Source organism: Ovis aries, chromosome 14 (assembly GCF_016772045.2).
Source record: "Ovis aries strain OAR_USU_Benz2616 breed Rambouillet chromosome 14, ARS-UI_Ramb_v3.0, whole genome shotgun sequence".
Taxonomy (NCBI): Eukaryota; Metazoa; Chordata; class Mammalia; order Artiodactyla; family Bovidae; genus Ovis; species Ovis aries.
The window spans coordinates 24,961,552-24,986,076 of NC_056067.1; the positions used below are offsets into that span (position 1 = coordinate 24,961,552).

The 24,525-nt window shown below is 51.8% G+C and overlaps 1 protein-coding gene across 4 annotated transcripts; it reads left to right on the plus strand.

Moving 5' to 3' along the window:
* On the plus strand, positions 1–11,931 carry CX3CL1 (C-X3-C motif chemokine ligand 1). Of its 4 annotated transcripts, none has more exons than XM_027977869.2 (3): positions 1–175; positions 6,371–6,491; positions 8,793–11,931. In XM_027977869.2, the coding sequence occupies exons 2-3, from the start codon at positions 6,415–6,417 to the stop codon at positions 9,961–9,963; spliced, it is 1,248 nt and encodes a 415-aa protein (XP_027833670.1). In that variant the 5' UTR covers positions 1–175; positions 6,371–6,414; the 3' UTR covers positions 9,964–11,931. The 4 variants fall into 4 exon arrangements, with proteins under 4 accessions (XP_027833670.1, XP_014955936.2, XP_027833671.1 ...); XM_015100450.3 differs by having other exon boundaries at positions 1–145; XM_027977870.2 differs by lacking the exon at positions 6,371–6,491.
* Positions 11,932–24,525: the final 12,594 nt, after the last annotated feature.

A 24,525-nucleotide genomic window follows, 5' to 3' on the forward strand; every position in this document is an offset into this window, starting at 1 on the left:
AGGGGACAAGCACTGAGCTTCGACAAGGGCCCCTGCCGCCTGCCTGGCGCCCCTGGACCCCCACCCGCCCCAGCCATGGGTCTTCCGCCTCTCTCGTGGCTGCCCTGCTTGGCTGTCCTCTGCCATTTGGTTGTGCTGCTAGCCGGTGAGTGGGGTGGACTCAGGCATGAGTGAGGTAAGGGGAGCCCCTAGCCCCACTTCTGCCCCTCAAGCCTGACATCAGGGCCCCCAGAGCCTTCCCCGGGTAAGGCTGAGATCCCTGGCAGCCCCTTCTTGACATGCTGGGTGGGGGAAGTAGGAGCTGGGTGTGGGGGTGAAGGGGGGGGAAGCGGCTGGACACCTCTCTGGTTGTGTGGTCTGCCCTCCGGCTGGAAAAATTTACTCTCACCAGAGACTGTCCCTGCCTGGTCCAGTGAGCAAGGTGGCGACCACTTGGCAGTGCAGGGAGGTGGTGTGGGCAGCAGACGATGCCAGGTGTGGGGTGCCGGGAGAGTGAGGGTGGTGGGAAGCCTGAGGAGGCTCTCTGTGGGCACTCGGATGGAGCCCTGGCAGACCGTGGGCTCATCTCCCTTTCCGGGGTTAATATGTAACCCTCGGTCTTGATTCCTGTAGTCTCGGCTTGGCCCCAAGCCAGGCCACAGTTGGGACTTTCTCCTGCCCAATTTCAAGGCCTCCCAAGGAGAAGGGACCCAGGACCAGTGGAGGTCAAGGTCATTGCACCTCATGAATTGGGCTCATCACTGTGCCTCTGGTCTAGCCCCCAATCCCTCTGCCCATGTCTGTCCCCATCCCCCTTCCCCCCCACAGGGTACTGTCTTTCTCCTCCAAAGCACAGTTTAGAAAATGTTTTCACCTCCAGTCACTTGCTTTCTGGAGCCTGGGACCTGGGAGGGCATGATGTATCGATCCCACCCAACATGAGTAGGATGGAGGCCCAAAGAGGTTGAGAAGCTGACCTGAAGATGCACAGCCAGCAAGTAGGACAGGAGAGGGTAAGAGTGGGTGCAGGAGGGAGCGCGGATGCACGCGCCGCGTCTGTGGAGCTCACTGCCTTCAAGAGCTCTTCGAGTCAGCCCTATCCTCTGGCCATCTGGCAGACTGAGGCTCAGAGAGGGCGGGAGGCTGCCTTAGGGCACACAGCCAGTCTGGGAAAATGAGCACGAGTCTCTGGCTTCCGGGACACCTCCATGGAGCGCACTGTCCCCCAAGTCCCTCTGTTTGGGGAAAAGCCACCAGTGGGGCAGAGAGCAGGCGAGTGGAGATGGTGCAGGCCAAGCGCTACTGGCCTTCCTGCTTCCTGGGCTTGAACCCCTGAACCCTGAGGTGTATGGGGACAGTGAGGACTGGAAGATGAGGAGTTGGGTGGAGGTTGCTTGGGCATAGCTGTGACCCTAAGTACGGTATTGCCTTCTTTGATCCCAGCTGCTGCACCTTTAAATATAGCTATCGCCTATATGTGCGTGGTGAGGCTGAGGACACTTGGCAAGTGGGAGAAAAAGGAGGATCGCTTCTACTAAGCTGGGTTGGGGGGAGGTCTTCTCTGCTAGGATGGAGAAGGGATCCTAGGTGGGAGGCACTCTGGAAGCTCTATCCAGGAGCCTGAGGCTTCAAAACCATCAGGTGCCCACCCTAATCTTGGACACTGGTTTTGCTGGGAGATATTCCTATTATTCGGACCTTTCTGAGTCTCCGTCTCTCCTGCTTTACAACTGAGCATTTGGCCAAGTTCATCTTGGAAATTCTTAGCCACGCTGTCATGTGTGGCTCAGAGAGACCCCCTGGGAGCCCCTACAGGACTTAGGGATTGGACTACAAGCTGGAGAGGCCAGGAGAGAGGGGGAGCTGGGGACTTTGTGGCTACCGCCCTGGCTGGTGCAGGGTGGCTGCGTCAGTTCCCAAATGTGGGTTTGCGGGGCTGTGTCAGGCAGGAGGCTTCTCTGCTTTATATAACAAACCTGCAGATACAAGTCAGAACAGAGAATTTTCCTCCCTGAGCAGTGACGCATTCACTCCCACTCAAGCTCTGACAAGAGAGAGGGAAAAAAAAAAAAACTGAATTAAGCTGCTGTCGTCTGCCCCCTGATTAGCAGTAGAGGTGGGTGGGAAAGGCAGAGGAGGATAAATCCAGAGTGTCAGGTCCAGGCCCAGGTCGAATCTAAATTAAAAATTCCTCTATTTCCCGTTGGTTGGGATTTTACATTTACAAAGTGGCTTCCTTGTGCATTTTGTTGATTCGTTTAGTAGATAAGCACCTATTATGTGCCAGGTAAAATTCTAGGTGCTGGGGCCAGTGAATAAAACTGCCAGTGATCCCAGCTCTTGGGGTTGCTGAATATCAACTGGAAAAGACAGATAATACTCAAAATGAAGAAGTAAAGGATTTGGTCTGTTAGAAGGAAAAAAAATGCTGTGATTAAAAAAAAACAGGGATCGAAGGGTGGTGTGGAAGATGTTGAGATTTTATGTAGGGAGTCAGGGGAGAAGGGGGCATTGAGGGAGGCAGGGGAGAATCACGTGGGTATCTCTAGGGCAGTGGTCCTCAGGCCAGAGCTGGCGCCCAAGGAGACGTGTGGCAATTTCTGGCCGCATTTTTGGTTGTTACGTTTTGGTTGGGAGGTACTCAGGCATCTAGTGCATCGAGGCCAGGGGTGATGCCAAACATCCTACAGTACATGGAACAGCCTCCACAGCAAAGAATCACGTGGTCCAAAACGTCAGTGGTGTTTGCTGTTGAGAAAACCCTGCTCTAAGGGTCCAGATATTTTAAAAGCTTTATTCTCATAACCATCCCATGAAGCAGTTATTATCATGTCTATTTTATAGGGAAGGGAGGCTCAGAGAACCTGAGTGACTCATCTGAGACACACAGCTGAGTAACGGTTCAAGCTCTCTGTCTATCACCCAAAAACCCAGAGACCCAGAACATTCCCATCTTTTCCTGCCAATAACCCTCCGAACAGTCCTTGAGCTCCAGCCTAATGTACACTTCCTCCAAGAAACCTCCTCTGATCACTTGTAGTTGGAGGTGGTCTCTCCCTCATGTAAACTGCAGCTACTCTGAGGTCTGTTCTGGAACATGATGTTTTTTCTTGGCATTTAAGGCAGCCTAGAATAGTGGATTGTCTTAGGGGCTGGGAGGAAAACCAGATCTGCCACTAAGCAGCTGTGTGGCCTTGGGCGAGTCATTAAACCTCTCTGATTCTCAGCTTCCACATCTTTAAACTGAGGATGAAAGTAATCTTTTTGCAGGAATTAATGACAGCAGATGTGTGTGGGCTGAGCTAGGGTCCAATACACCATAGGTGGTCTACTAAGAAAGGTTCTGATACTCTGTGGTTCTGCCTTAGCCGTCCATCAGGTTGAGAGACTTCTGAGGCTGAGATGAGGCTTCTTCATCCCTCTGCTCCGCACAGGGCCTGGCTAGAGGCAAGTCAGTATTTGTTGGCTGACCAAGTGAACATGGTGACCTGATAGCATTTATTGGGATTGAGGTACTCTCTCCGAGCTCAGCATCAGCACCTCTGGGAGAAAGAGTTCAGAGTTAAGGACAAGAGGGCCTGGGTCTTTGTAGATACTCAAAAGTAACTCAAATAGATGTTGGCCAAATCAGGGAGTGGATGGATGGATGAAGCATGTGTGAGTGGGCTGGAGAGAGATGGAGGGATGGGTAGATGAAGGGGGTGGAGGGTGCCTAGGTGGACAGGTGGTAGGTAGGTGAGTGGGGCACGGGTGGATTGATGGACTGGAGTGAGTAGGGGTGGGTGGGAGGTAGACAGGTGGGTGGCAGGGAATGGGTAGCAGATTGACAAGAGGGGGCAGATAAACGGATGGATGGATAGACAGGTAGGGAGGTGGGTGGAGGGATAAGTAGACTGAGACTTTATTTCATTCAATGAATATTTATATCCACCTTATGCTTGATGATGAGAAACACGTGACACCAAGACATTCAAGGTCCCTGTCCTGCATTCACACGACAGTTAGCAGACGACTGGCTGGTTGAGACATTATCCCCAGCTACAGAACAGAAAACTTCAGTTCCTAGAAGGAAAGCCCGCTCAGTTAGTTACACCACCTTCCCAGGCAAAAGCGAGAAGAGAGCCCGGCCAAGGCCATCAGGCACTGGGGCAGAGGGTGGGGACTGTGAGACAGGCTGCCTTTGTGGCTCATTAAGTCCCAGAGGTGGGCATAGTGGATGCAGAGTCAGAAGAGGGCACTGAGCTTCCCTAGTTTGTCCCTCCTGCCCACTGGGCAGCCTCCCCCTGGCTCCAGGTCATCAGGGGCACCATTTTTCTGGGGATTCCCCCCGGAAGTCACCTGCCACTCTAGTCCAGAGGACTGACTCTTGACTCTGCTCAGCAGGACCTGGGGAGGCTGCTGAGTCATCCTGAGGTCCCGCTGCGGGGAAAATAGGGTGACTAGGCAGCAAGGAAACTTCCACATCCTGGTTCCTCAGAGAGAAAGGGCAGCTGGTGATTCAAGAACCAGCTGCGGGGAGCCCCCCTGCCCACCTCGGGGGCTACTAGTGATGCCCCCGATGGCCTGGCCCTGACCTTGCAAGCCCTGACTCCCCCTACTCCCCACAAGGCAGGGTGAGCTGAGGCAGGGGGCGTGATGAGAGAAGGGGCAGCAGGTTTTAGAAGGTGTGCGTGCACGCCTGTATTTGGGAAGGCGGATCTTATTTGGTTTCTGTGTCCACGTGCATTAAGTTTTTGTGCAAGAGCGATGTGTGTTCTGGTGGAACCCCAGGGATCACTGGGGACCTGCCAAGCTCTGCAGAAATAAAATAAGTTTGTTCTTTCGGCTCCACTGCCCTGGAAGTCCTAACCTCTAGATTTTTCAAAACCCTCTGAGGTCTTGCTTCGGCTGCAAATGACCTTGACTCTGATCGGAAACTCAAGCTCTTCATTTTTTGGCCTGCCCCTCTCGAACTTATACCAAGTAGAGCAAATTTTGCTGGAAATTGTAGGGGAAGGTAGAGAGGCAGTGCAACCCACTTTGAATGTTTATATAAAATATCTGGGTTCTCAACTGTCTGTCGAGTCACTGCCATTCTGTCCTGGGGTTTCTGTCTGGCTCCATGTGGGACCCAGCCACCTTAAGGTCCTGTCTATCCCATTCTGCCCCCACCCCATGCACAACCCCATCTCTATCCCTCCTCCCTACTCCTGCCCCCCCACCTTGTCTTGGGAATCCAAACAGCCCATTTGGTTCCTCTCTGGAGCTGCTTCCCAGTTCATCCTGGCTCTTTTTATAGACAATTTATTTACTTCTGTGTTCACTTTTTGGCTGTGCTGGATCTTCTTTGCTGCACTCTGCTTTCTCTAGTTGAGGCGATCAGGGGCTACTCTCTTGTGGTGCTCAGCTTCTCATTTCGGTGGCTTTTCTTGTTGCTGAGCACAGGCCAGAGGGCACTCAGACTCAGTAGTTGTGGCTCCCCGGCTGTAGAGCATAGGCTCAACAGTTTTACTGCACAGGCTTAGTTGCTCCACAGTATCTGGGATCTTCCCAGATCAAGGATTGAACCCGTGACTTCTGCATTGGCAGGTGGATTCTTTACCACTGAGCCACCAGGGAAACCCTCATCCTGACTCTTAATGCAGAACAAAGGATTGTCTACTCAGCACACTGCTTAGAAGGTGGTTATCGTTATATATTTAAATTTTTTGTTATCTGCTACTTCGGCCTGGTGGCATGTATGCCTTTATGTGGTTTTTTGGTTTTTTTTTTTTTTGGTCTGGGCATATATATGTGTCATTACGGTAGCTGCCGGTGACCATTATCTATACAGGGAATACACATGGGATGTGAATGGACAGAGATCTAGGGGCGTCTCAGAGGCTGTGGAAATGGATCAGGCTGAGATGGAGGGATGGGATCCCAATGTGAGGGGGTGAGAGTTGAGCAGGTGACTTACTAGAGTAACAGCATGTTGGGGGGAATGGCAGCGGGTGAGTCACGGGTCCAGAAGGGCCGGGAGCCAGGCCTGGCAGGAAAGCCTGTTCCGTCACTTGCTGGCTGTGTAACCTCAGGTATATCCTTGTCAGTTTCACACTCCTCTCCCCTGGTGAACCCACTCCAGCAACTGAATTTTAAAATTAAACAATATGTGCCGGATAATAAGAGCTTTATAAGAATTCATTTTCCTCCATCCTTACAACAAACTTGTGAGGTAGATTCTATTGCTGTCCCTATTTTACAGGTAGGGAAACTGAGGCCTAGAGAGGTTTGGCCGGGGACAGGGGGCTGAGGTCAAGGATGTGGGGCATTGGTTCTGGCTAGGAGGGTGCGTCTGGGACAAGCTGGCATGGGGCTGGGAAGCCAGATGTCCACAGACAGTCCGGCTGACTGGGGGCCTCTGTGGGGTCAGGACAGCAACACGGTGTGAACAAGTGTAACTTCTCCTGCAACAAAATGACCCAGAAGATTCCCGTGTCTCGTCTAGTCGGCTACCAACGAAATCGGGAGTCCTGCAGTGATGGAGCTGTCATGTAGGTACTGCCCTCTCGGCCTCTGCATTCCTTTCAGGCCCCTGATCTCTGCTAATCCATGTCCACATCCTGTCACCCCAAACTGGGCTCCTGGCCAAGGGCTTTCAGCAAGTGTTCCTCTTGCTCCTGACCTGCTGCCCTTCTCTCTGACCTTAATATCCGCGCCCTGAGCAAACGTGAGCCGTGGCATTCCTGAATGGCCTGGAGAAGCCACCCGGGCTGGTAATTCCTACTGGGCCAAAGAGTGTTTTATGCAGCACTGGCACCTGCTGGGTTTCATGGGAGAGGAAAGCATGGTGTTCTGAAAGTGCAGCCTCTAGATGCCAGCAGATCTGGTGTGAACGCTGCCTTTACCACTTACAGTCTGGGTGGCCCCAGTGATCTTACCTACTCCCTGGGCTCTGGTTTCCTTATCTGTTAAAATGGGTAGTTTTGAGGAGAATGAAAGGAGATAGTGAAACTAAAGCTCTTGGCAGTGTGCCTGGAAGCTGCTGACAATAGGAGAGGCCAAGATTATTATCTCCATTGAACAGATAAGGAAACAGAATCCCTCTCAGACTTCAGACTTCTGGGAGGCGTCAAGCCAAGCCAGCTTCCCCTCTGGGTGTTGGGACTCCTGGCCATCTTGGCTGCTTGCTCATTTGGGGTCCCTCTTGGGTACTGCCCAGTTGCCCAGCCCTCAGGCCTTTCCCCAGGACTGACCTTTGGGTCCTAAAGCAGTCTCAGCCAGACCCTGACTCCTGGCAACAGGAAACAGCCTGTTCGAAGCAGGGGCCCACTAAAGAAAATTGTACTTCCTCCCACTGATTACTAAGAGGGCAAGTGCGCTACAGCCTGACCTCTGCTCACCCGTCAAACCTCACTTCCCCCACGCTACCCTACATGTTTGCTTCTCTTTCGTAGGCGAAGGGGAAGTGGGATGCTCCAGAGAGGGGATGACGGCACTGGGGCAGCACTGCGCCTGTGGGTCCTTCAGGGTCATGCTCGCTTTCTGGACCTCTCTGGCTTCCTAACATATTGGAGACAGGCACATTTATATTACCCCTCTAAGCCTCAGTTTTTTAATCTGTAAAATGGGGATGTATATAGTAGCCATTTTGCAGAAAGGGTATAAAGTTTAACGAGACAAAATTTCTCAGATGGGGAGCACAGGCCAGGGTGTGGAGTAGGGGTGGAGTAGCCAGCTCTGAGCTGTGGTCTTGGTACTAAGCCACACGCAGGCTTCAAAGGAAGCTCAAGATTTGGATGGAACTCAGGGTCCTGAAGAAAGGAATGGCCACCCACTCCAGTATGCTTTGAGCATCCCTGATGGCTCAGATGGTAAAGAATCTGCCTGCACTCCAGGAGACCTGGGTTTGATCCCTGGGTTGGGAAGATCCCCTGGAGAAAGGAATGGCGACCCACTCCAGTATTCTTTCCTGGAGAGTTCCATGGACAGGGGATCCTGGCAGGTTACAGTGCATGGGGTCACAAAGAGTCAGACATGACTGAGCAACTAACACTTTCACTCACATTTCACTTTGAGGGCCACATCAGGGCCACCATATAGAGAGTTGTGGCACCCTAGGGGCCCTTGTAGCCTGAGGATACACTCTAGCAGAGGAGAGAGGTCCAGAGGTCAGCCTTCAACTGAAGGAGAGGAGGAAGAGGAGGTTATGACATTGAGTCTTTTCACCACCGAGCTTGCCAGTCACACACCTCGTGGCAGAGAACACCTGGGATATCTCCCAATCAGAAAGCTCACAGCGAAGAGCCCCCATCTTCACGTTCGTGACATTATGACTTACATTTTTATTATCTTTCTGGTCAGGAAGATTCCCTGGAGTAGGAAATGGCAATCCACTCCAGTATGCTTGCCTGGAAAATTCCATGGGCAGAGGAGCCTGGTACATATCAGTCCATGGGGTCGCACAGAGTTGGACATGGCTGAGCAACTGAATTCTCATTCATGCACTCTGAACCAGGTGCTTTACATCTTTAAAATTTTCTTACAATAACACAGAAGCGGGTGACCAACTTGTCCTGGTTTGCCGAAATTTTCACCAAAAGACCCCTTCAGTCCCAGTTTTTCTGGGATGGTTGGTCACCCTGCAGAAGACAGGACTCTTTCCAGTTCTCAAGTGAGAGCACAGAAGTTCTGTGAGCTGAGCTGCCTTGGTTAAGAAGCTCACAGCTCATAGCTAGTAAGTGGTGGGGACTTGGTTTCCAGCCAGGTCGGCTCACCTGCAGAGATTTTGTGTGACGTTCCTGCTCCACGTGGCATCTAAGCATCACTGGCTCCCTTGTCTTCCTTCCTTGCAGCCTGAAGACTGTGAAGGGTAAATCATTCTGTGCTGACCCAAAGGAGGAATGGGTCCAGAAAGCCATGAAGCAACTAGACCAGAAGGCTGCTGTGACTCAAAAGAGCGGCACATTTGAGAGGCAAATCGGTGAGGGTGAGCCCAGGAGCCCCCTGGGCGCCAGAGAGATGTACTGGTCTGCTGCCTCAGAGGTGAACTTCACAGGCGAAAGCAGTGGTCTAGGGGCAGAGAGTGCCTTGGGGACTTCGCCAGGAGTGGCTGGTTCCATGGGGACCAGGTCCTCCTCCACTTCAAAAGCTCCAGATGGAGGGACTCAGAAAACTGAGCTTATCAACAAGGCTGCCATCACCACCACCACGTCTTGGCAGAGTTCTGCTGCCAACCAACCTGAGGCAGGCCTCTGGACTGAGGGGAAAGCCTCTGAGGCCGCCTCCACCCAGGCCCCCTCCACCCAGACCCTCCCCACCCCGGTCCCCTCCACCCAGGCCCCCTCCACCCAGGCCCTCCCCACCCCGGTCCCCTCCACCCAGGCCCCCTCCACCCAGGCCCCCTCCACCCAGACCCTCCCCACCCAGACCCTCCCCACCCCGGTCTCCTCCACCCAGGCCCTCTCCTCCCTGGTCCCCTCCTCCCCGGTCCCCTCCAACCAGGCCCTGACTCTTTCCCGCGCTGTCTTAAAGGACAGCAGTGGGCCTGGAAGCCTAACTGTGGGAATCAAGGTACAGGACTCATCAAAGAACTCTCTAGGGTCCAAAGAAACAAGTCCCTCTTCAGCTCACACGGAGGCCTTCCTGGGGTTGGCCACTGTGTCCAGAGTCTTTGAGGTCACTATAGCCTCTGAAGGGACCCCCAGCATGGATGCACTGGCCTCGGGCAGCTGGGCCCCCGAGACTGAGGAGCTCCCCAAGGCCAAGGAGCCCGTTCTCACCACCGCAGGCCCCCAGAGTCTGGGCATCCTTATGACGTCCGTGCCTGACTCCCAGGTGGCCACGCGAAGGCAGGCCGTAGGGCTGTTGGCCTTCCTCGGTCTCCTCTTCTGCCTGGGGGTGGGCATGTTTGCCTACCAGAGACTGCAGAGCTGCCCCCGCAAGATGGTGGGGGATGTGGTGGAAGGGATCTGCTATGTCCCCCGGAGCTGTGGCAGTAACTCGTATGTCCTGGTGCCAGTGTGAGATCCCCTCCTGCCTGCGTCCGTCCAGTCATTCAACTCAGCGGCCCGGGGTCCCCCATCCTCACACTTTCCCTCACCCAAGAGCCTGGCCCAAGCTGGGATGGTTGGAGCAAGGAGGAGAGGCCATCTGGGTGGGTCTGCTCCCAGCGCCTGGAGGCCACGCTTGACCATTCGTGACCTACTGTGGACAGAGCAGGTGGCCTCCCCAGCTCACTCCAATGTCCCAAGACAAAAAACGCCCCTCTGCTGTTGGCTGGTTAGAGGGTCCCTTAGATACCATGCCAGCCTCTGTGAACAACTATTTCCTGAATGCCCGGCCCCTTTAACCCACTTCCCCTGTGTTACCGCGGGCATCCCATTTCGCAAACGAGCCTCGGTCAGGCCTCCCCTGCCCACTCCCCCAGACCTCGTCACGTCTCTTGGTCCCGCTGCGGTCGCCAGCCACCCCGGCCACCTGCGGTGCTAGTTTTCCATGGGCCCTGTACAGACCCCATGCCCCAGGCGGGGACCTGTCTTTTCTTGCATGAAGTTAGTGTGGTGTTTCCTGGGACTGCTCCCAGCGAAGGTTCTGCCCTTGGGCAGGTATTTTGGGAATGAGAGATGAAGAAATCTGCTGGCTTGGATTCCACCCCCACCCCCCACCTCCGCACCTGTGAAGGAACATTGACTATGAATGTGAAGGCTGGGAGTTTAGTCCCAGGCCCTCACCCGTCCATCAAGACATTCATCCCCCCGGTGTCTCATCTGTGAAAGGGAAGAGGGATGGTAGATATGTGGCAATAACGGCTATCCCTGTCAGGCATCACTAGTTGATCCAGAGACCCCTTTCTGCAGACCCTGGATACAGCTTCTCAACCTTCAGCAGTAGAGATGCTCTCAACCATCGATGAGACAGGCACATCCATGGATGCTGTGACCAGGAGGTCCTGCCCCCACCCACCCCTCCACGACTTGTGACAGCCTACCAGGTCACAAGTGACAGGCTGTAGGAGGAGCAGAGGCCTGCAGGCTCCCAGAAAGGAGCCAGGGAGCAGCCGCAGGCAGTAGCCACGCCCTTTCCTCCACTTCTTCCTGAGGGTCCAGCATTTTCTCTTTCTTTTCTGCGGCCTGGTTTCCTCTTCCACCTCTCACTCCTTGAAAACACTGTCCTCTGCACTCTGAGTTCTTCCTGCCTCCCCTTCGCCCCCACCACAGGCAGGGCCAGGAATTTCCATAAGATCAGAGTCCACCATGGAAACCTGAGGTTCCCGTGTTTACTTCTGAAAGGGACTCTGTCCTGTGGGGAGAGATGGGCAGGGGAGGGGAAGTTGTGGGCATGACGTCAGAGGTTCCCTTTTAGGCACTGGAGGCTTGGGCAGGCCTGGGTGGGGCTGAAGGCTCTCTGGACTGGCCAGCACCCCACCATCAGAGCTGGACCTGCAAGTCCCACCCTTCAGGGTCTCTGGTGGCAGCTCCCCACCTCCCTCTGATGGTCTCTGAAAGTGTTCTTTGCACTCCACTAGAGGAGCCTCCCACGGGCCAGGCTCTTCCATGTGTACAAGTGGCATGCTCCTTTGCAGATAGATGCTGAGAGAGTGCACAGGCGGCTCTGGTCCAGAGAGAGGGAAGCCAGCTTTCCCTGTCTGCCTGGCCCTCCTCGATGCCCGTGAGGGTCTGGCTCGGGTTGGGGGCACTCTGACCTCAGAGAGGAGGACAGCAGATCTGAATGCACTTTTTGGGTTCTTCTTGATGGGGAACCTTCAAGGGATGGGGCTCCTGTGATGGGGCTCCCACCTGTGATAATGCGGCTGGGGACAACGGTCCCCCTTCCACAGACTTTGTGAGGTCCTCTGGAGAAGGACAGGGATAAAGACAATTTGGGGAGGGCTTTGGAAGGAGTTGGTTGATCATTTTGCTTTTCCAACCCTATCGCCAATGTCTGTGCCATTTTATATTTTACTAATAAAATTGAAAAGTTTTGTGGGTCCAATATAGTTGTTTTTCCTGGGTCAGACTCAGCAATCGGGGCCTCTGGGAAGATGGAACAAAGGAGGAGACAAGACTCTGGGGAAGTGGAACTTCTCCGGTGCACCAGTGGATACGACTCTGTGCTTCTGCTGCAGACAACACTGGTTCGATCCCTGGCCCTGGGGTCCTGCATGCGGCAGGGCAGTGTGGCCCAAATAAACAAAAGACTCTCTGTGGAGGCATTGGAGACGCCTGGGGCAGAGGGGCAGCAGGAGAAGGGGCCCTGGGAACAGGGGTGAGGACGGCTGAGCCTCTAGCCTAGTTCTGCTCTGCCCAGGTATGTGACATTGGGCATGCGTAAAATCAGGTGAGACTATACACCTGAAATTAACACAACATTGTTAATAACTATACTCCACTATAAGAAATTTGAAAATGTTTTTAAGATTTTAAAAAACCAGGTGGGAGATTTCCAGCAGCTTCCATCCCTGGCAGGAATTAGATTCCCTTATGAAGTCCCCTACCCTGCCCCCTCCCACTGCCCAGGCCTACTAAGTCACCACCTTGAGGGCCTTGGTATCACCATTAGGGATCTAGTGACCCGCGGGAGCAAACGGGGCCACATTTTCCTCTTTACAGCCTCAACTCACTGCTGGTCCAGATAAAGATCAAAGAGGGATTACTTCTCAAGGGACTTGGGTACTCAGAGGTGTGACTCAAGTGTGAACTGCCAGTGCCCAAGGTGGCATCACGAGCGGCTCTGTACAGTTGTGTAGACTGGAAACTGCGCAAATTGCCAAAGGCCAAGTCCAGCTTATTACAGAGTATTGCATCAGTCCTGAATATTCATGGGGAGGACTCATGCTGGAGCTGAAGCTCCAATACTTTGGCCACCTGATGCAAAGAACCAACTCATTCAAAAAGACCCGGATGCTGGCAGGAGGAGAAGGAGAACAAGATGGTTGGGTGGCATCACCCACTCAGCGGACATGAGTTTGGGCAGACTCCAGGCGACAGTGAAGGACAGGGAAGCCTGGCATGCTGCAGTCCATGGGGTCTCAAAGATTTGGACACGACTGAGAGAATGAACAAATAATTCCATGGATTCTTAGATACACGTTTCTTTTTTCACGTTGTAATACCTTTGGAATCGAGATGTGTCTTATAGTCAATGACTTTTCACTGTTTAATTGACAGATCTTTTGTTCTCTACTAGTAGTTTATTAAATATCAGAATGTTTTGCATTAAAGGCATTTTAGGTTTGATGTCTACATGGATTTTTTTTTTTTAAATTAGAGGCAACACTTAAGAAACAGGAAATTACACACACCAGCCCACTTTTCTAGGTTCTCTCAAGTGATTCGGAAGGTCTCAGCCCCACTGTGTGCTATCGCCCCCAAGATGACAGTGGGTAGGGCCTGAGCCTTGGCTGCCCCTTGAAATGGAGCAGGCCAGGGTGACAATCCTCTTGTTTTTCTCATAGAGAGGATATTTTTCTCTGAGCCCAAGTCTTCATCAAAAGTGGGACCAGGAAAGACAGCATATGATGGCCCCTTAATTTTTCTTACGTGCAGCTTCCCCCATTGCACCACCTGCCGAGCCCCACAGACATTTGGCTTTGAAGTTTCTGCAAGAATCTGAGATTGCTGCCTCACCACTCAACTTTTGGGATCTTACTTCCCAGACACAGGATAGGACCCATGACCCCTGCTGTGGGAGCCCAGAGTCCTAACTATTGGACTACCAGGGAAGTCCCTGCAAATTCTAGTACTCCCCTTAGCAGCACACAATAGCTTTCCTGTTCCACTCCAAGTCCAGTCGGGCTTTTGCGCGCTCCCACACCCAGGAAGGAGCTGGAGGCAAAGTCATATCCCCTCAACATGTGAACACCACCCTTTCAGCAACATGCAACACCAGCAGTGTCTTTGAAATGAAAATATTTGTCCCTGATTTTTCATCACATTCTCAGATAAGGTTAAGCTCTTCATGTTCCAGAAGAAAATGGAGAGCAAAAGAAATATTTATTCTCCTTCAGTCCAGATCAACTCCCTAGGGATTTGGGGTCTGATTTTTCTTTTTCGGCTGTGGAGCTCAACTTTAGCTAAAGTGATTCCCCGTAATTAGTTCAGAGTTTGATAGAGACCTGAAAGTGAAGACTCGGTCATGTCCGACTCGTTGCGACCCCATGGGCTGTATAATCCATGGGATTCTTGAGGCCAGAATACTGGAGCTGGTAGCCGTTCGCTTCTCCAGGGATCTTCACAACCCAGGGATCGAACCCAGGTCTCCCACTTTGCAGGTGGATTCTTTACCATCTGAGCCACCTGAGGCCTCTGAAAGCTTTGATAGAGTGATCAGGGTTCTGAGATCTAATATACTATTACTAGTAATATAATATTATTATTTATATTATTATCACTGTTGCTGTTCAGTTGATAAGTCGTGTCCAGTTCTTTGCGACCCCAGGTACTGCAGCATGCCAGTACTCATGTACTCCTCCTGTCCTCCTCTATCTCCTGGAGTTTGCTCAAATTCATGTCCACTGAGTCTATGATGCTATCTAACCATCTCATCCTCTGTTTTCCCCTTCTCCTCCTGCCCTCAATCTTTCCCAGCATCAGGGTCTTTTCCAGTGAGTTGGCTCTTCACATCAGGTGGCCAAAGTACTAGAGCTTCAGCATCAGTCCGTCCAATGAATATCATTATGTCATAATATTATTAGAATATCATATTATAATAATAACAATATTATTGTTGTTATTAAAATAGCCATTGTTTATTTAATGTTTACCACATGCCAGGCAATACACTAAATTCTTTATGTACCAGGGCTTCCACTTGCAGATGAGGAGAGTAAGGTTTTCAAAGTTCACGGGACCTGCTTCAGGTCAAACAGACTGTAAGCAGCAGAGCTGGAACGTGAAGTCTTTCTCCAGGACTTGAATCTTAACCACCGTTTCTAAAATTGTCAGCCACAGATTGTCAAAAGTAGAGACTCCTGAGCCCCACTTCAGTCCTGCTGAGAGTCTGCCCTTTCAAGCCGTTGCCTCTTTCCTCCCTCGTTCCTCTCCTCTCTTTCCCTCCCCGCCTTGCCCTGCCTTCCAAACTAGGGGATTTGGCACCTAGCCAGAGTTTTAGAGCCCTCCGAACCAGGCCAGCCTACCTCCACCCCACCTAGGCTTGCAGGGTCCTTTGGGCGACAGCTACCGGCAGCCCTCTCACCCTCTGCCCTTTGCTGTTATTCCCCTTTGCCTCTCCTGTGTCCTCTGTACATTCCCCAAAAGGGTGAGGCCAGGCAGAAAAACACAAATGAATGCTTGGGAATTTCCAGTGTGAGGCTGAATAGTGAGCGCCTGGGAGCCATGAAGTGTGTGTGTACACATGCCCTGCTGCTCCTGTGTACTGGGATTAAAGAAGAGGTCTAGTGCCAGGCTGCCTTTCCCCAGATGACCACAAACTTCAGCTGCCAGACCCACGCAGGATCTCACCAACCTCACCAAACTGGCTGGAAGTGCTGGTACCTCTGAACCGAGGAGGATTCCAGAGCAGGGCACCTGTGGGAAGAGATGCCTCTCTCTTTCCTTCAAGGGATCTTTTGTCCCCAGGGGACAGAATAGAATTATTTCTAATGAGCATCTTGCTATTTAGCAATACAGAAGTGGAATGTAACATGGTGATCTTTGGCTGTGTGACTTTAGGAAAGTTGCTTAATCTTTCCAGGCTTTTGGTTCTACTTTGGAAAAGTAGAATTCACGATCAAAGAGTTTGAAATGTCCTTTTTCTACTCAGTTTTGTTATTGGTTTCCCAAATAAGACTATGGAATTCTAGGAGCTATATATATATCAGTCTTCTTGGTTTTCAGTAAAGGAAGATAAAGACATGATACAGTGTCAGCAAGCAGATAAAAATAATTTATGACTTGCATAATTTTTTCCCTAAGCTAATGGATGCTGTTCAACTTGATGGAACTTTTTTCCTTCTAAATTGCTTTTGAACTTGGCAAGGTCAAAACACTGGCATCCTAACTAATTAGAACCAGACTAGCAAGATGTCTGAATCTGAGACTTGGACGGAAAGGAAAGTTAGTTTCAGCATCAATTTCTCCGAGCACTTCTGGCTTGCTGCCCCTAAGCACTCAAGAGAGCCGCTCTTCTTGCTCCCTTGGGGTTGGTGAGGTGCCAAACAATCAGTTCTGAGCTGGCAGTGGGAGTAAAGTTTGTCAAACCAGATTCAAACATTTAATTATTGGTGAGAAACCCTTGAGAACTTTTAGTTCCTGGAGCCCAGAACTTGGCAATATTCCAGAGGATGACTGACTGGTCCATTACCCTGGTTCCCAGAGTGAGGGTGACTCAGAACCTCCAGCCACAGAAAGAGCCCCAGCAGCTCCATGTGGAAGAAACAAAGCTTTGCGGTTTTAAACCACTGAGAATTTGAGGCTATTTGTCATTGCAGCATAACCTAGCCTATCCCGACTGATGCGGCAGTTAGGAAGAAGAAATATATTATTTGGACTTAGCAGGAATGACTTGTCAGTTACCTGCATGATACTGTTGAAAACTTGAACCATTCCCTTAACTGGGGTAAACAGGCTTTCCAAGGTCAAACTTACCCCTTTATCCTTGCTCTGTTTGCAGACAAGATGAAGGCCACCCTTAGCCTGCCAGCTATTAATGGATTTAATCTGGAATTCTTACTGAATGGAGGTGGAAAGAAGTGCTTTGTAGCTCCTCTGAAATACACTGATGCTGAGGAGTTCTAACAACTCAGATATGCTGGTGACCCCTTGCAGCAGACATGGAAGTAAATGTGGAGAAGAATATTAAAATGATTGAGCACCAGCTGTTTGCCAGATGATCTAGACTAAGCAGTCTCTAGCATAGCTCCAAAACCAAGAAGTCCAACCAGGGTAACCCTGGCCTCTTGGCACAGAAATCTGGCCCAGTTCCAGGGACTGGCAAGTTCGTTTCGGTGTTTTTGTTTTCCTGGAGCATTTCAACCGTCCTGCCGGCTCCAGTTCGTTTCCCTTGATGCTAATTCCCCCATCCTCATTATAACCCTCACGTGACCTGGCTAATTTCTGTAAGATCTGTGAGAGCAGGCGTTTGTGCGTGTTGGTCTGTGCTCCAGTGACCACTACCCACCACAGGTCCTGGAAGGAGAGAAAGAGGGGCAGAGCCAGGGCCCACAGCCATCATGTCCACTGGCACTCTCTGATGGGATACCTATGCCATGCCCCTTCTGATTTACGGAGGCCGGCCCATCCATGGGTGGGGGCGGGAGGTACATTTCAAGGCCTTTCCTGGTGAAAATATTTAATTGTCTCCAAGTGATGTCAGAGACGGAAAGTGGCCTTCTGTGAAGATGTGATCACCCCAAAAGCCCTCGGAACCTCCTCCACCACACCCTCATTAATAAATTGCTTCTCAGGCCCAGCAAGGACCCCCAGGAAGCCTGGACTGGGTCAAGGCTCTGATTGTCACGCAGATCCGCAGGGGAGTGAGCAGTGGAATCCAGCAGCCCTGGGATCTCAGGCGTCTCATTGGGGAGGCTTCTGCCTGCCTGGACATTTGCCTGGGCCTCCCCTTCTCCCCCACCCCTGCCTCTCACTGTACCCCTGCAGCCTGTTTCCTGGCTTTATAAATCATCATGACTACCATCGGCCCGACAGAGCTGGAGTTCCATCCGCATGAGCACTGAGATGCCCAGTCGGCAGCCCCAGGTCGTCTTTCCAGGGCGTCAGGATTAGAAGCAGTGGGGCTCCCGGCTAGGGTGGGGAGCATGGGAAAGAGGAGGAGTTTATTTATTGCTGAAGACACCGATAACTAAGACACTGGCCTCCTCACTGGGAGGTTCACCATCCTCGTCACACACCACGGTGAGTTGAGTCTTTGAATGAATTTTCTCATTTAATCCCTGTCCCAGCTCCAAGAGGAGGTCCATAGAAGTCCCATTTTCGAGATGGTAGTGGCCTAGACTGATTAAGGGCAGTTACCTTGACCAACCTGGAAGACAGTCCAACTTCAGAGACCCTACTCTGCTTTTTGTCAGTTGTAGCATAGTCATTGTACAGAATAGCATACAATGGTAAAAGCAAAGAAATACATTGGCACCTGTCCACATACATGACTCTCAAGTTCAACACTGCAAAATGTGAAAGCACAGATACCATATGGCAGTGTTAACATGAAGCATCAAAGCAGGCACTGGGCTGTATGACACGCGGCATAGACCTATTAGTAAAATAGGAAGAAATGCATGGGACCAGCGGGTGCCCCATCCAGGGTCCTCTAGTCCACAGAGGAACGGATCAGGAGAGATGCATGGGGCTTCCCTGAGCAGAAAGATTGACTCTTACCTGGTGATGGGCACATGGAAATGGTTAACTGTGGTGTCCCACCCCGAGCCCCACTCACTGGCTACTTTCACTTTAGAGCCTCTCTGGGGCCAAGAAGAAGCTCCCTGGAGGAGTCACACCTTCGCTGGGCTTCCGCCCCTTTCCTGCCCTCATTCCCATGCTCTTCCCCATCTACCCAGGAAGCACATCCTTAATGAGCCCAACCTCAGACAGTGAAGAGAGCCAGTCACCCCACTCCCCAGCCTGCAGCCCATGGGGAGGGCAGGGATGAGGAAGGGCTGGCTGGAGGAGGAGAGTTTGGACAGGCTGAGAGAGGCTTCAGGGAGTGGATGGGGAGTGGGTGAGACAGACGCCCAGCTCCCTAAGGACATCTATACTTTCAGTGTGATCCCAATAAAAATGCCAAATTATTTTTGGAGTTAGTGTGGATAGTTTTAGTTTAAAAAAATTGAGACTGGAGTGTTGAAGGAACAGAGACAAGGCAGGAAGAAGGAGGCATGCTGAGACAAGTGGGGTTGAGGGGAAAGCCCCGTGTGTGGCAGGACAAGCCACAACCCATCTGGCCAGGCCTGGAGTGCTGCGGAGTGCTGGCTTCTCTCTAGAAAAGGAACAGGGCCCCCTCCTCTGGGGCCCATACTTCCCAGCTCTGGGTCCTGCTCGGATGTGGCCACAGCTGCTATGAACCCTCTGCCCCCACTGGGAGAGCCATAAGCCATGTAGGTCTATGCCGCGTGTCATACAGCCCAGTGCTGCTGGCCTTGTCCCTGCTGGCTTGTCTGAAGTGGCTGAGACCGGTCAGGAATGTGGGGAAACCCCTAGCCTTTCAAAGAGGCCAGGTTCACCAGGCTGCTTAGACAGGGTGCCATGTTCTCTTTCCAGGATGCTGGGCTCTGAGAGCTGACCCTGGTGCTGAACAAACCTTGGGAGCACAAGCGTCAGATTGGATAAGAAGGACCCTGCCAAGCAGGCTGCCAGGGTCAGAGCAGGCTGCCACACACTTCTGACATCCGAATGAAAGGTCTGTCATTGCTCCTGAGGGCTAAGTGCCTTGGACTGGCATCCCAGGCTAGAATGATCCCAGTGCCTTCAGGAGATCAAACACCTGCCTGTGAAAATGGAAACTGGGATAAGTGCTCCCTTGAGCGAGAGTGTTGGATTCTAGCAGTGAATAAAAGGAACTGATTTACAGGGCTGGAGTGGGGGCCCAGATGAAGTGATAAAGCCCAGGCATGAGTGAGATTCCCCTCGCTCATCACAGGGAAGAGCGAGACACCATGAGAAGTGCTTCTGTATTCTGCTCCCAGAACAATACCAGCCGTTAGTCATCCTCTCATTGGATTCTACCAGAATGGATGGCAGGCCCTCCATGTGCCAGGGATATGCTTCATTGAAAGGACTTTGTCCCTGGGAACTTACATTTCAGTGGGGATGGGAGTAGGGAGATATGAGTGGGAGACAGGCAAACAGCAGCAGGCAGAATAAGTAAGCCAATGGTGTATGGTGCGTTGGAGGGCAGTAAGTATTAAATATACAGCAAAAAGCAAAAGAAAAATTTGAGCAGAGGAAAAGGTGGGGTCGGTTGCAATTTTAGAGGGTAGAACTCACTGAAAAGCGACATTTAAATAAAATTTGAAGGAGGTGAAGGAATGAGTCACACAAGTATCCAGGGAAAGAAAATGCCAGAGTTAGCAGGGTCAGGAGGCAGGCAGAGCACACAGGACCTTCTGGCTGCTGTGGGGTCCTTGGTTTTTCCTCTGAGTCAGATGGAAAGCCACGGAGATGCTCTGATCAGAGGACACTCTCATTCCCTTTGACAACCGTGCTGACAGAAGATTGTAGGAGGTGAGGAGAGAGGTGGGGAGATGATGGAGAAGGCAGTTATAGGAATCCAGGAGAGAGATGCTGGGCTCTGGTTGGATTCTGAAGGCAGAGCTGGGCGATCACCAGACAGATGGGAAGTAGAGGGTGAGAGAAAGAGGTGTAGAGGATGGCACCCAGGTTTCTGGCCTGAGTAACAGGATGGAGGGGTTGGCAGAGAACAGGAGAGGAGCAGGTATGGGGGTGAATAGGAATGGGAATGCAGCTTCAGACCTGGTGGTTTGAGACGTCTGTTTGACATGTTGAGTAGGCAGCTGATATACAAGTCTGGAGTTGTCGGGAGGAATTTGGGAGTCAGTGGCATATAGATGATATTTAAAGTCAGGAACACATACTATTTGCCAAATATAGTGCTAAGGCAGCTGAAGGAAACCCAAACCTTCTAATGTAGTTACTATTATTATTTTCATTTTAAAGATGTGAAACCTAGGCTCAGAGAGGAGTGACTTCTTGAAAGTCCCCCAGCTTGCTGATGGCAGAGCTGAATTTAAACCTGGGTTATCTGACTGCCAGCCCCTTGGCTCCACAGTAACCCTCTTGCTTAATCTTTTATGGCATGCCATATGTAAGAAATGGTAAAGAATCTGCCTGCAATGCAGGAGACTGGGTTTGATCCATAAGTCAGGAAGATCCCCTGGGGGAGGAAATGGCAACCCACTCCAGTATTCTTTTCTGGAGAATTCCATGAACAGAGGAGCCTGGTGGGCTACAGTCTATGGGGTCACCAAGAGTTGGACATGACTAGTGACTAATACACATATAGATAAGAAATGGATAGAATTTGGTTTGGGGATAGGAGGTGGGTAAATCCAGAAAAAGAGAGGACAGGAGCTGCAAACCCAGGCACAGAGTAGAAATTGAACCCTGGGGAAGCTCGAGATGAGACTGACCGGGAAGGGAGGGAGCAGACTGATGGCAGGGCTTAGAGACCGGCCTGAAGAGTTTCCAATGGAGGTGGAAGGAAGCAGGGAGCCAGCGGTGGTTCTTGAGGGTGGGCAGAGCAGCACTTGAGAAAGACCCACCAGACGCAGGCAGGCAGGTGGGTGGTGTCTGCAGGACCAGAGAGGAGAAAATATACTGGGAGTGTTGGTACACTGTCTTGGTGTGAAGGATGTGAGTTGAGCCAGTGGGAATGAGGAGGAAGTGAGAAAGTTGAAAGCTGCCTGAAGACATTGCCGAGTGGAGTCTGTGCCTGATGCAATGTGGGGGCTGGAGGCGAGGAATGAGTCAAGGGCAAAGTTTCAGACCAGTGAGACATATGGGGAGGTAGGGAATGAGGCTAACTTACACAGAAAAAAAGGGAAGTCGGTTGAGAGGGAAGTCGGTTCTGCCTTTCTGGCTCCTGAGGCTGCGAGAACCATGAGGGGACAGTTTTCTGCCTCTCTGGAGCCCCCAGTCCAGTGTGAGTGGCAGACTGACGCAGAACCAGCTAGACGGCAAGGCAGAGAGCTAGGGCATCCGACAGTGCAGGCAAGAGAACACCAGCGGAGACAGCAGCCTCCCGGGCTGCGTGTCTGACCTGGCATGCCACGGACAGATACTTAAGAAGCATCCATGCTAAGATCAAAGGTCTGAGTGGAGACGTCTTGGAAGGAGAAAGGGTTGCTTCAGGTGAAAACACATCCGAGGACAGAGTCCCGAGCATACTTGTACCACGAGCTAGCGCTGTGCCCTTGGACCAGTTTCTCAGCCATTGCGGTTGGTCCCCAGTTTCCTCATCCGTAAAATGTAGATAAAAATAGTTCTTACCTTCTAGGGCTGTTGTGAGGACAAAGGAAACTAATCAATGGAACTGCTAAGAACCCTGCCCCGCCCGTGGTGAGAGCTCAGACACATTACTGAGGAGTGTGAGTGCCTGCATTCTAAATTGCTTCAGCCACGTCCGACTCTTTGGGGCCCCATGGACTCTAGCCCGCCAGGCTCCTCTGTCCGTGGGAGTCTCCAGGCAAGAACACTGGAGTGGGTTGCCATGCCCTCCTCCAGGGGATCTTCCCACCCCAGGGATGGAACCCAGGTCTCTTCTCTCTCCTGCATTGGCAGGTGTGTTATTTACCAATAGCGTTACCTGGGAAGCCCATTACTGAGGAGAGGAGCCCACAAAGAGCTCAGGCAAGAGAAAAGCATGCCCCGAATCCCACAGGGGGAGTGTCAAGAAGGGAAACGGGTGCTCAGTGATGACAAGGGGACTCATCCATCCAGCTGGAGACTGAGAGCTTTACCTTCATCATCTCAGTCCATTTTCCCAGCAACACCATGAGGCAGAATCTTACCCACATGCCCATTGTACAGACGAGGACAGTGAGGTTCCTAGTCTTGTTCATGGGGTCACACAACCAGGAACAGGTAGATGACGGACTGGGGCCCAGGGCTGTAGACACTGCTCCCAGAGCATCTGGTGGTAACCACTGCTGTCCTCTGGGAAAGGATGAGAAGTTCAGGGTGCAGGGGTTGAGCTGCCCAGAGGGAGTTACATCCCTGGAGTGTCAGCACCAGAAGCCACGTTCTAAGAATTCAATCACATGTGGGCAGAGAGGAAATTGGTAGTGGGAGGTGGAGACCACACATCGGGGAAGTTTGGTCATATTCATAAAAGGGGAAAAATAAAAGGGGAAATAGGAGGAAAGTATGCTGGAGGCTAGGGGAGTTGGGGTCAAAGAGCGGTTTTATGGAAGCAGGCAAAGGGGATCACGTCGTCGGCAGAGGGGAAGGGGGCCTTGGGGTGGGATAGTGTGAGAAGCCAGGGGGTGGGAGCATGTGGAGGGAGGAAGACCCTTCTAGGACGAAAAGCAAATGAGATCAAAGCCACAGTTGAAGCAGTTTAGGTTTGGCAGGAAGCAAGAAAATGGCCACAACCCACAGGCAAGCTGTGAACTAGGTGGGAAAAAAGTAAGAGTGCCTTGGTTGGTTTCCTCCACCTCATTTGTAACAGAGGATTCAGGTGTATCTCATGAGCTAAGGGCACACATACACTGGATCAAAAATCACTTGTTCTGGGGTGAAGAAGCCCCGGGGATAGAACAGAAGCTGAGTCCAAGCTGTACTTCAGAACTGCGTAAGTGCCCATCCATCCATCCATGAAGCTGCTTACCCAGCCACATGTCCATCCATCCATCGTCCAGTCACTCATCTGTTCACCCGTCCATCCAACCACCCAACCCTTCATCCATACAATAAACATACTTTATGGCGTATCAGCTGGGTGCTAAGTCCTGGAGGTACACGTTGAAAGACAAAAGAGTTTGTTTTCAAGGAGTTCACAGCAATAAGCCAGATAACAATGCAATGAAAAGACAGCATAATGGGGAAGTCAGTGACCTTTGAGGACACAGAGGAAAGTCAGGACTGAAGGAAGGAAGTGAAGGTTTAAGCTGTGATCTGAAGGAGTGTAGGAATGAATGGAAGTGGGGTGTGGGGAGCAAGAGAGTGTTCTACACAGGAAGCAGGGGTAGGGCAGGCTTGTCCAAGGGCTTGAGTAGTGTCACTGAGAGCCTGGTCTTTTTCAAGGAACTAAAAGAACATTGATATGGCTGGAACAAAGTGATGTGGTGGGTGGCAGGGCTGGGGGCAAAAGTTGAAAAGTCGGTGGGAAGCTAGACTCCATCCTGAAGGTAATGAGGGGGCATTGAAGGATTTGGGGAGGAGAGAGCCTTGCTGAGATTTGTGTTTGTGGAAGATGACTGGGCTTTAGTGAGGATGGACTTGGAGGCCAAGGATGGGAGCTTGGAGATGGATGTGGGACCATGGTCCGGCAGAGAAATGAAGCGCTGGCTGTGTGGATGGCGAAAAGGAGATGGATTCAAGTCATGTCTGGGTGGTTGACTCAGTAAGGTGAGGGGAGGGAGACCCTGGGGCAGGGACAGCCCTTGCGTTTCTGACCTGAGGAATCAAGCAGGCCCATAACCTATCAGGAACAATTGATTCATCAATGAGCAGGTCAGATTTTCAGGACAGGGGAGTGGGAAGATGGAGATAAATTTGGGGACCTGAGCACCTCAGCCCCCAGGGGCGGGGCAGGATGAACCTCGCTTCCGCTGCCAGAGGATGGAGCCGAGTGTGCACAATGCTACATACATCTCCTGCAGGAGACAAGTTGTCGCACCTCCTGAAGCCTCAACTGACACAAGTAACCCATGTGACAGCTTTGCCAGCCAAATGACAGTTGTCACATGCAATTTGAAGGTGATGAAGAGCTTCCACGCCCCAGCAGCCTGGTCCTTGCTCTGTGGCAGCTGCATCTACAGTCCCCGCCCAGCCTGTGGTAGAGCCAGAGGTCGGGCAGGACCCTCCCCTGATACCTTTCAAGTGGAGGACCCAGAATCAGGGGGGTCTGACCCCTTCAGGCTAAAGCTGGGGGGATGTTGAGCCTTCCAGCTGGTTT

Bases quoted from the DNA above. Each gene is read 5' to 3' on its own strand.
- CX3CL1 (XM_015100450.3), top strand. From the start codon at position 76: ATGGGTCTTCCGCCTCTCTCGTGGCTGCCCTGCTTGGCTGTCCTCTGC. The intron at 146-6,370 runs GTGAGTGGGGTG...CTGTGGGGTCAG, and splicing joins TTTGGTTGTGCTGCTAGCCG to GACAGCAACACGGTGTGAAC. The intron at 6,492-8,792 runs GTAGGTACTGCC...CCTTCCTTGCAG, and splicing joins TGCAGTGATGGAGCTGTCAT to CCTGAAGACTGTGAAGGGTA.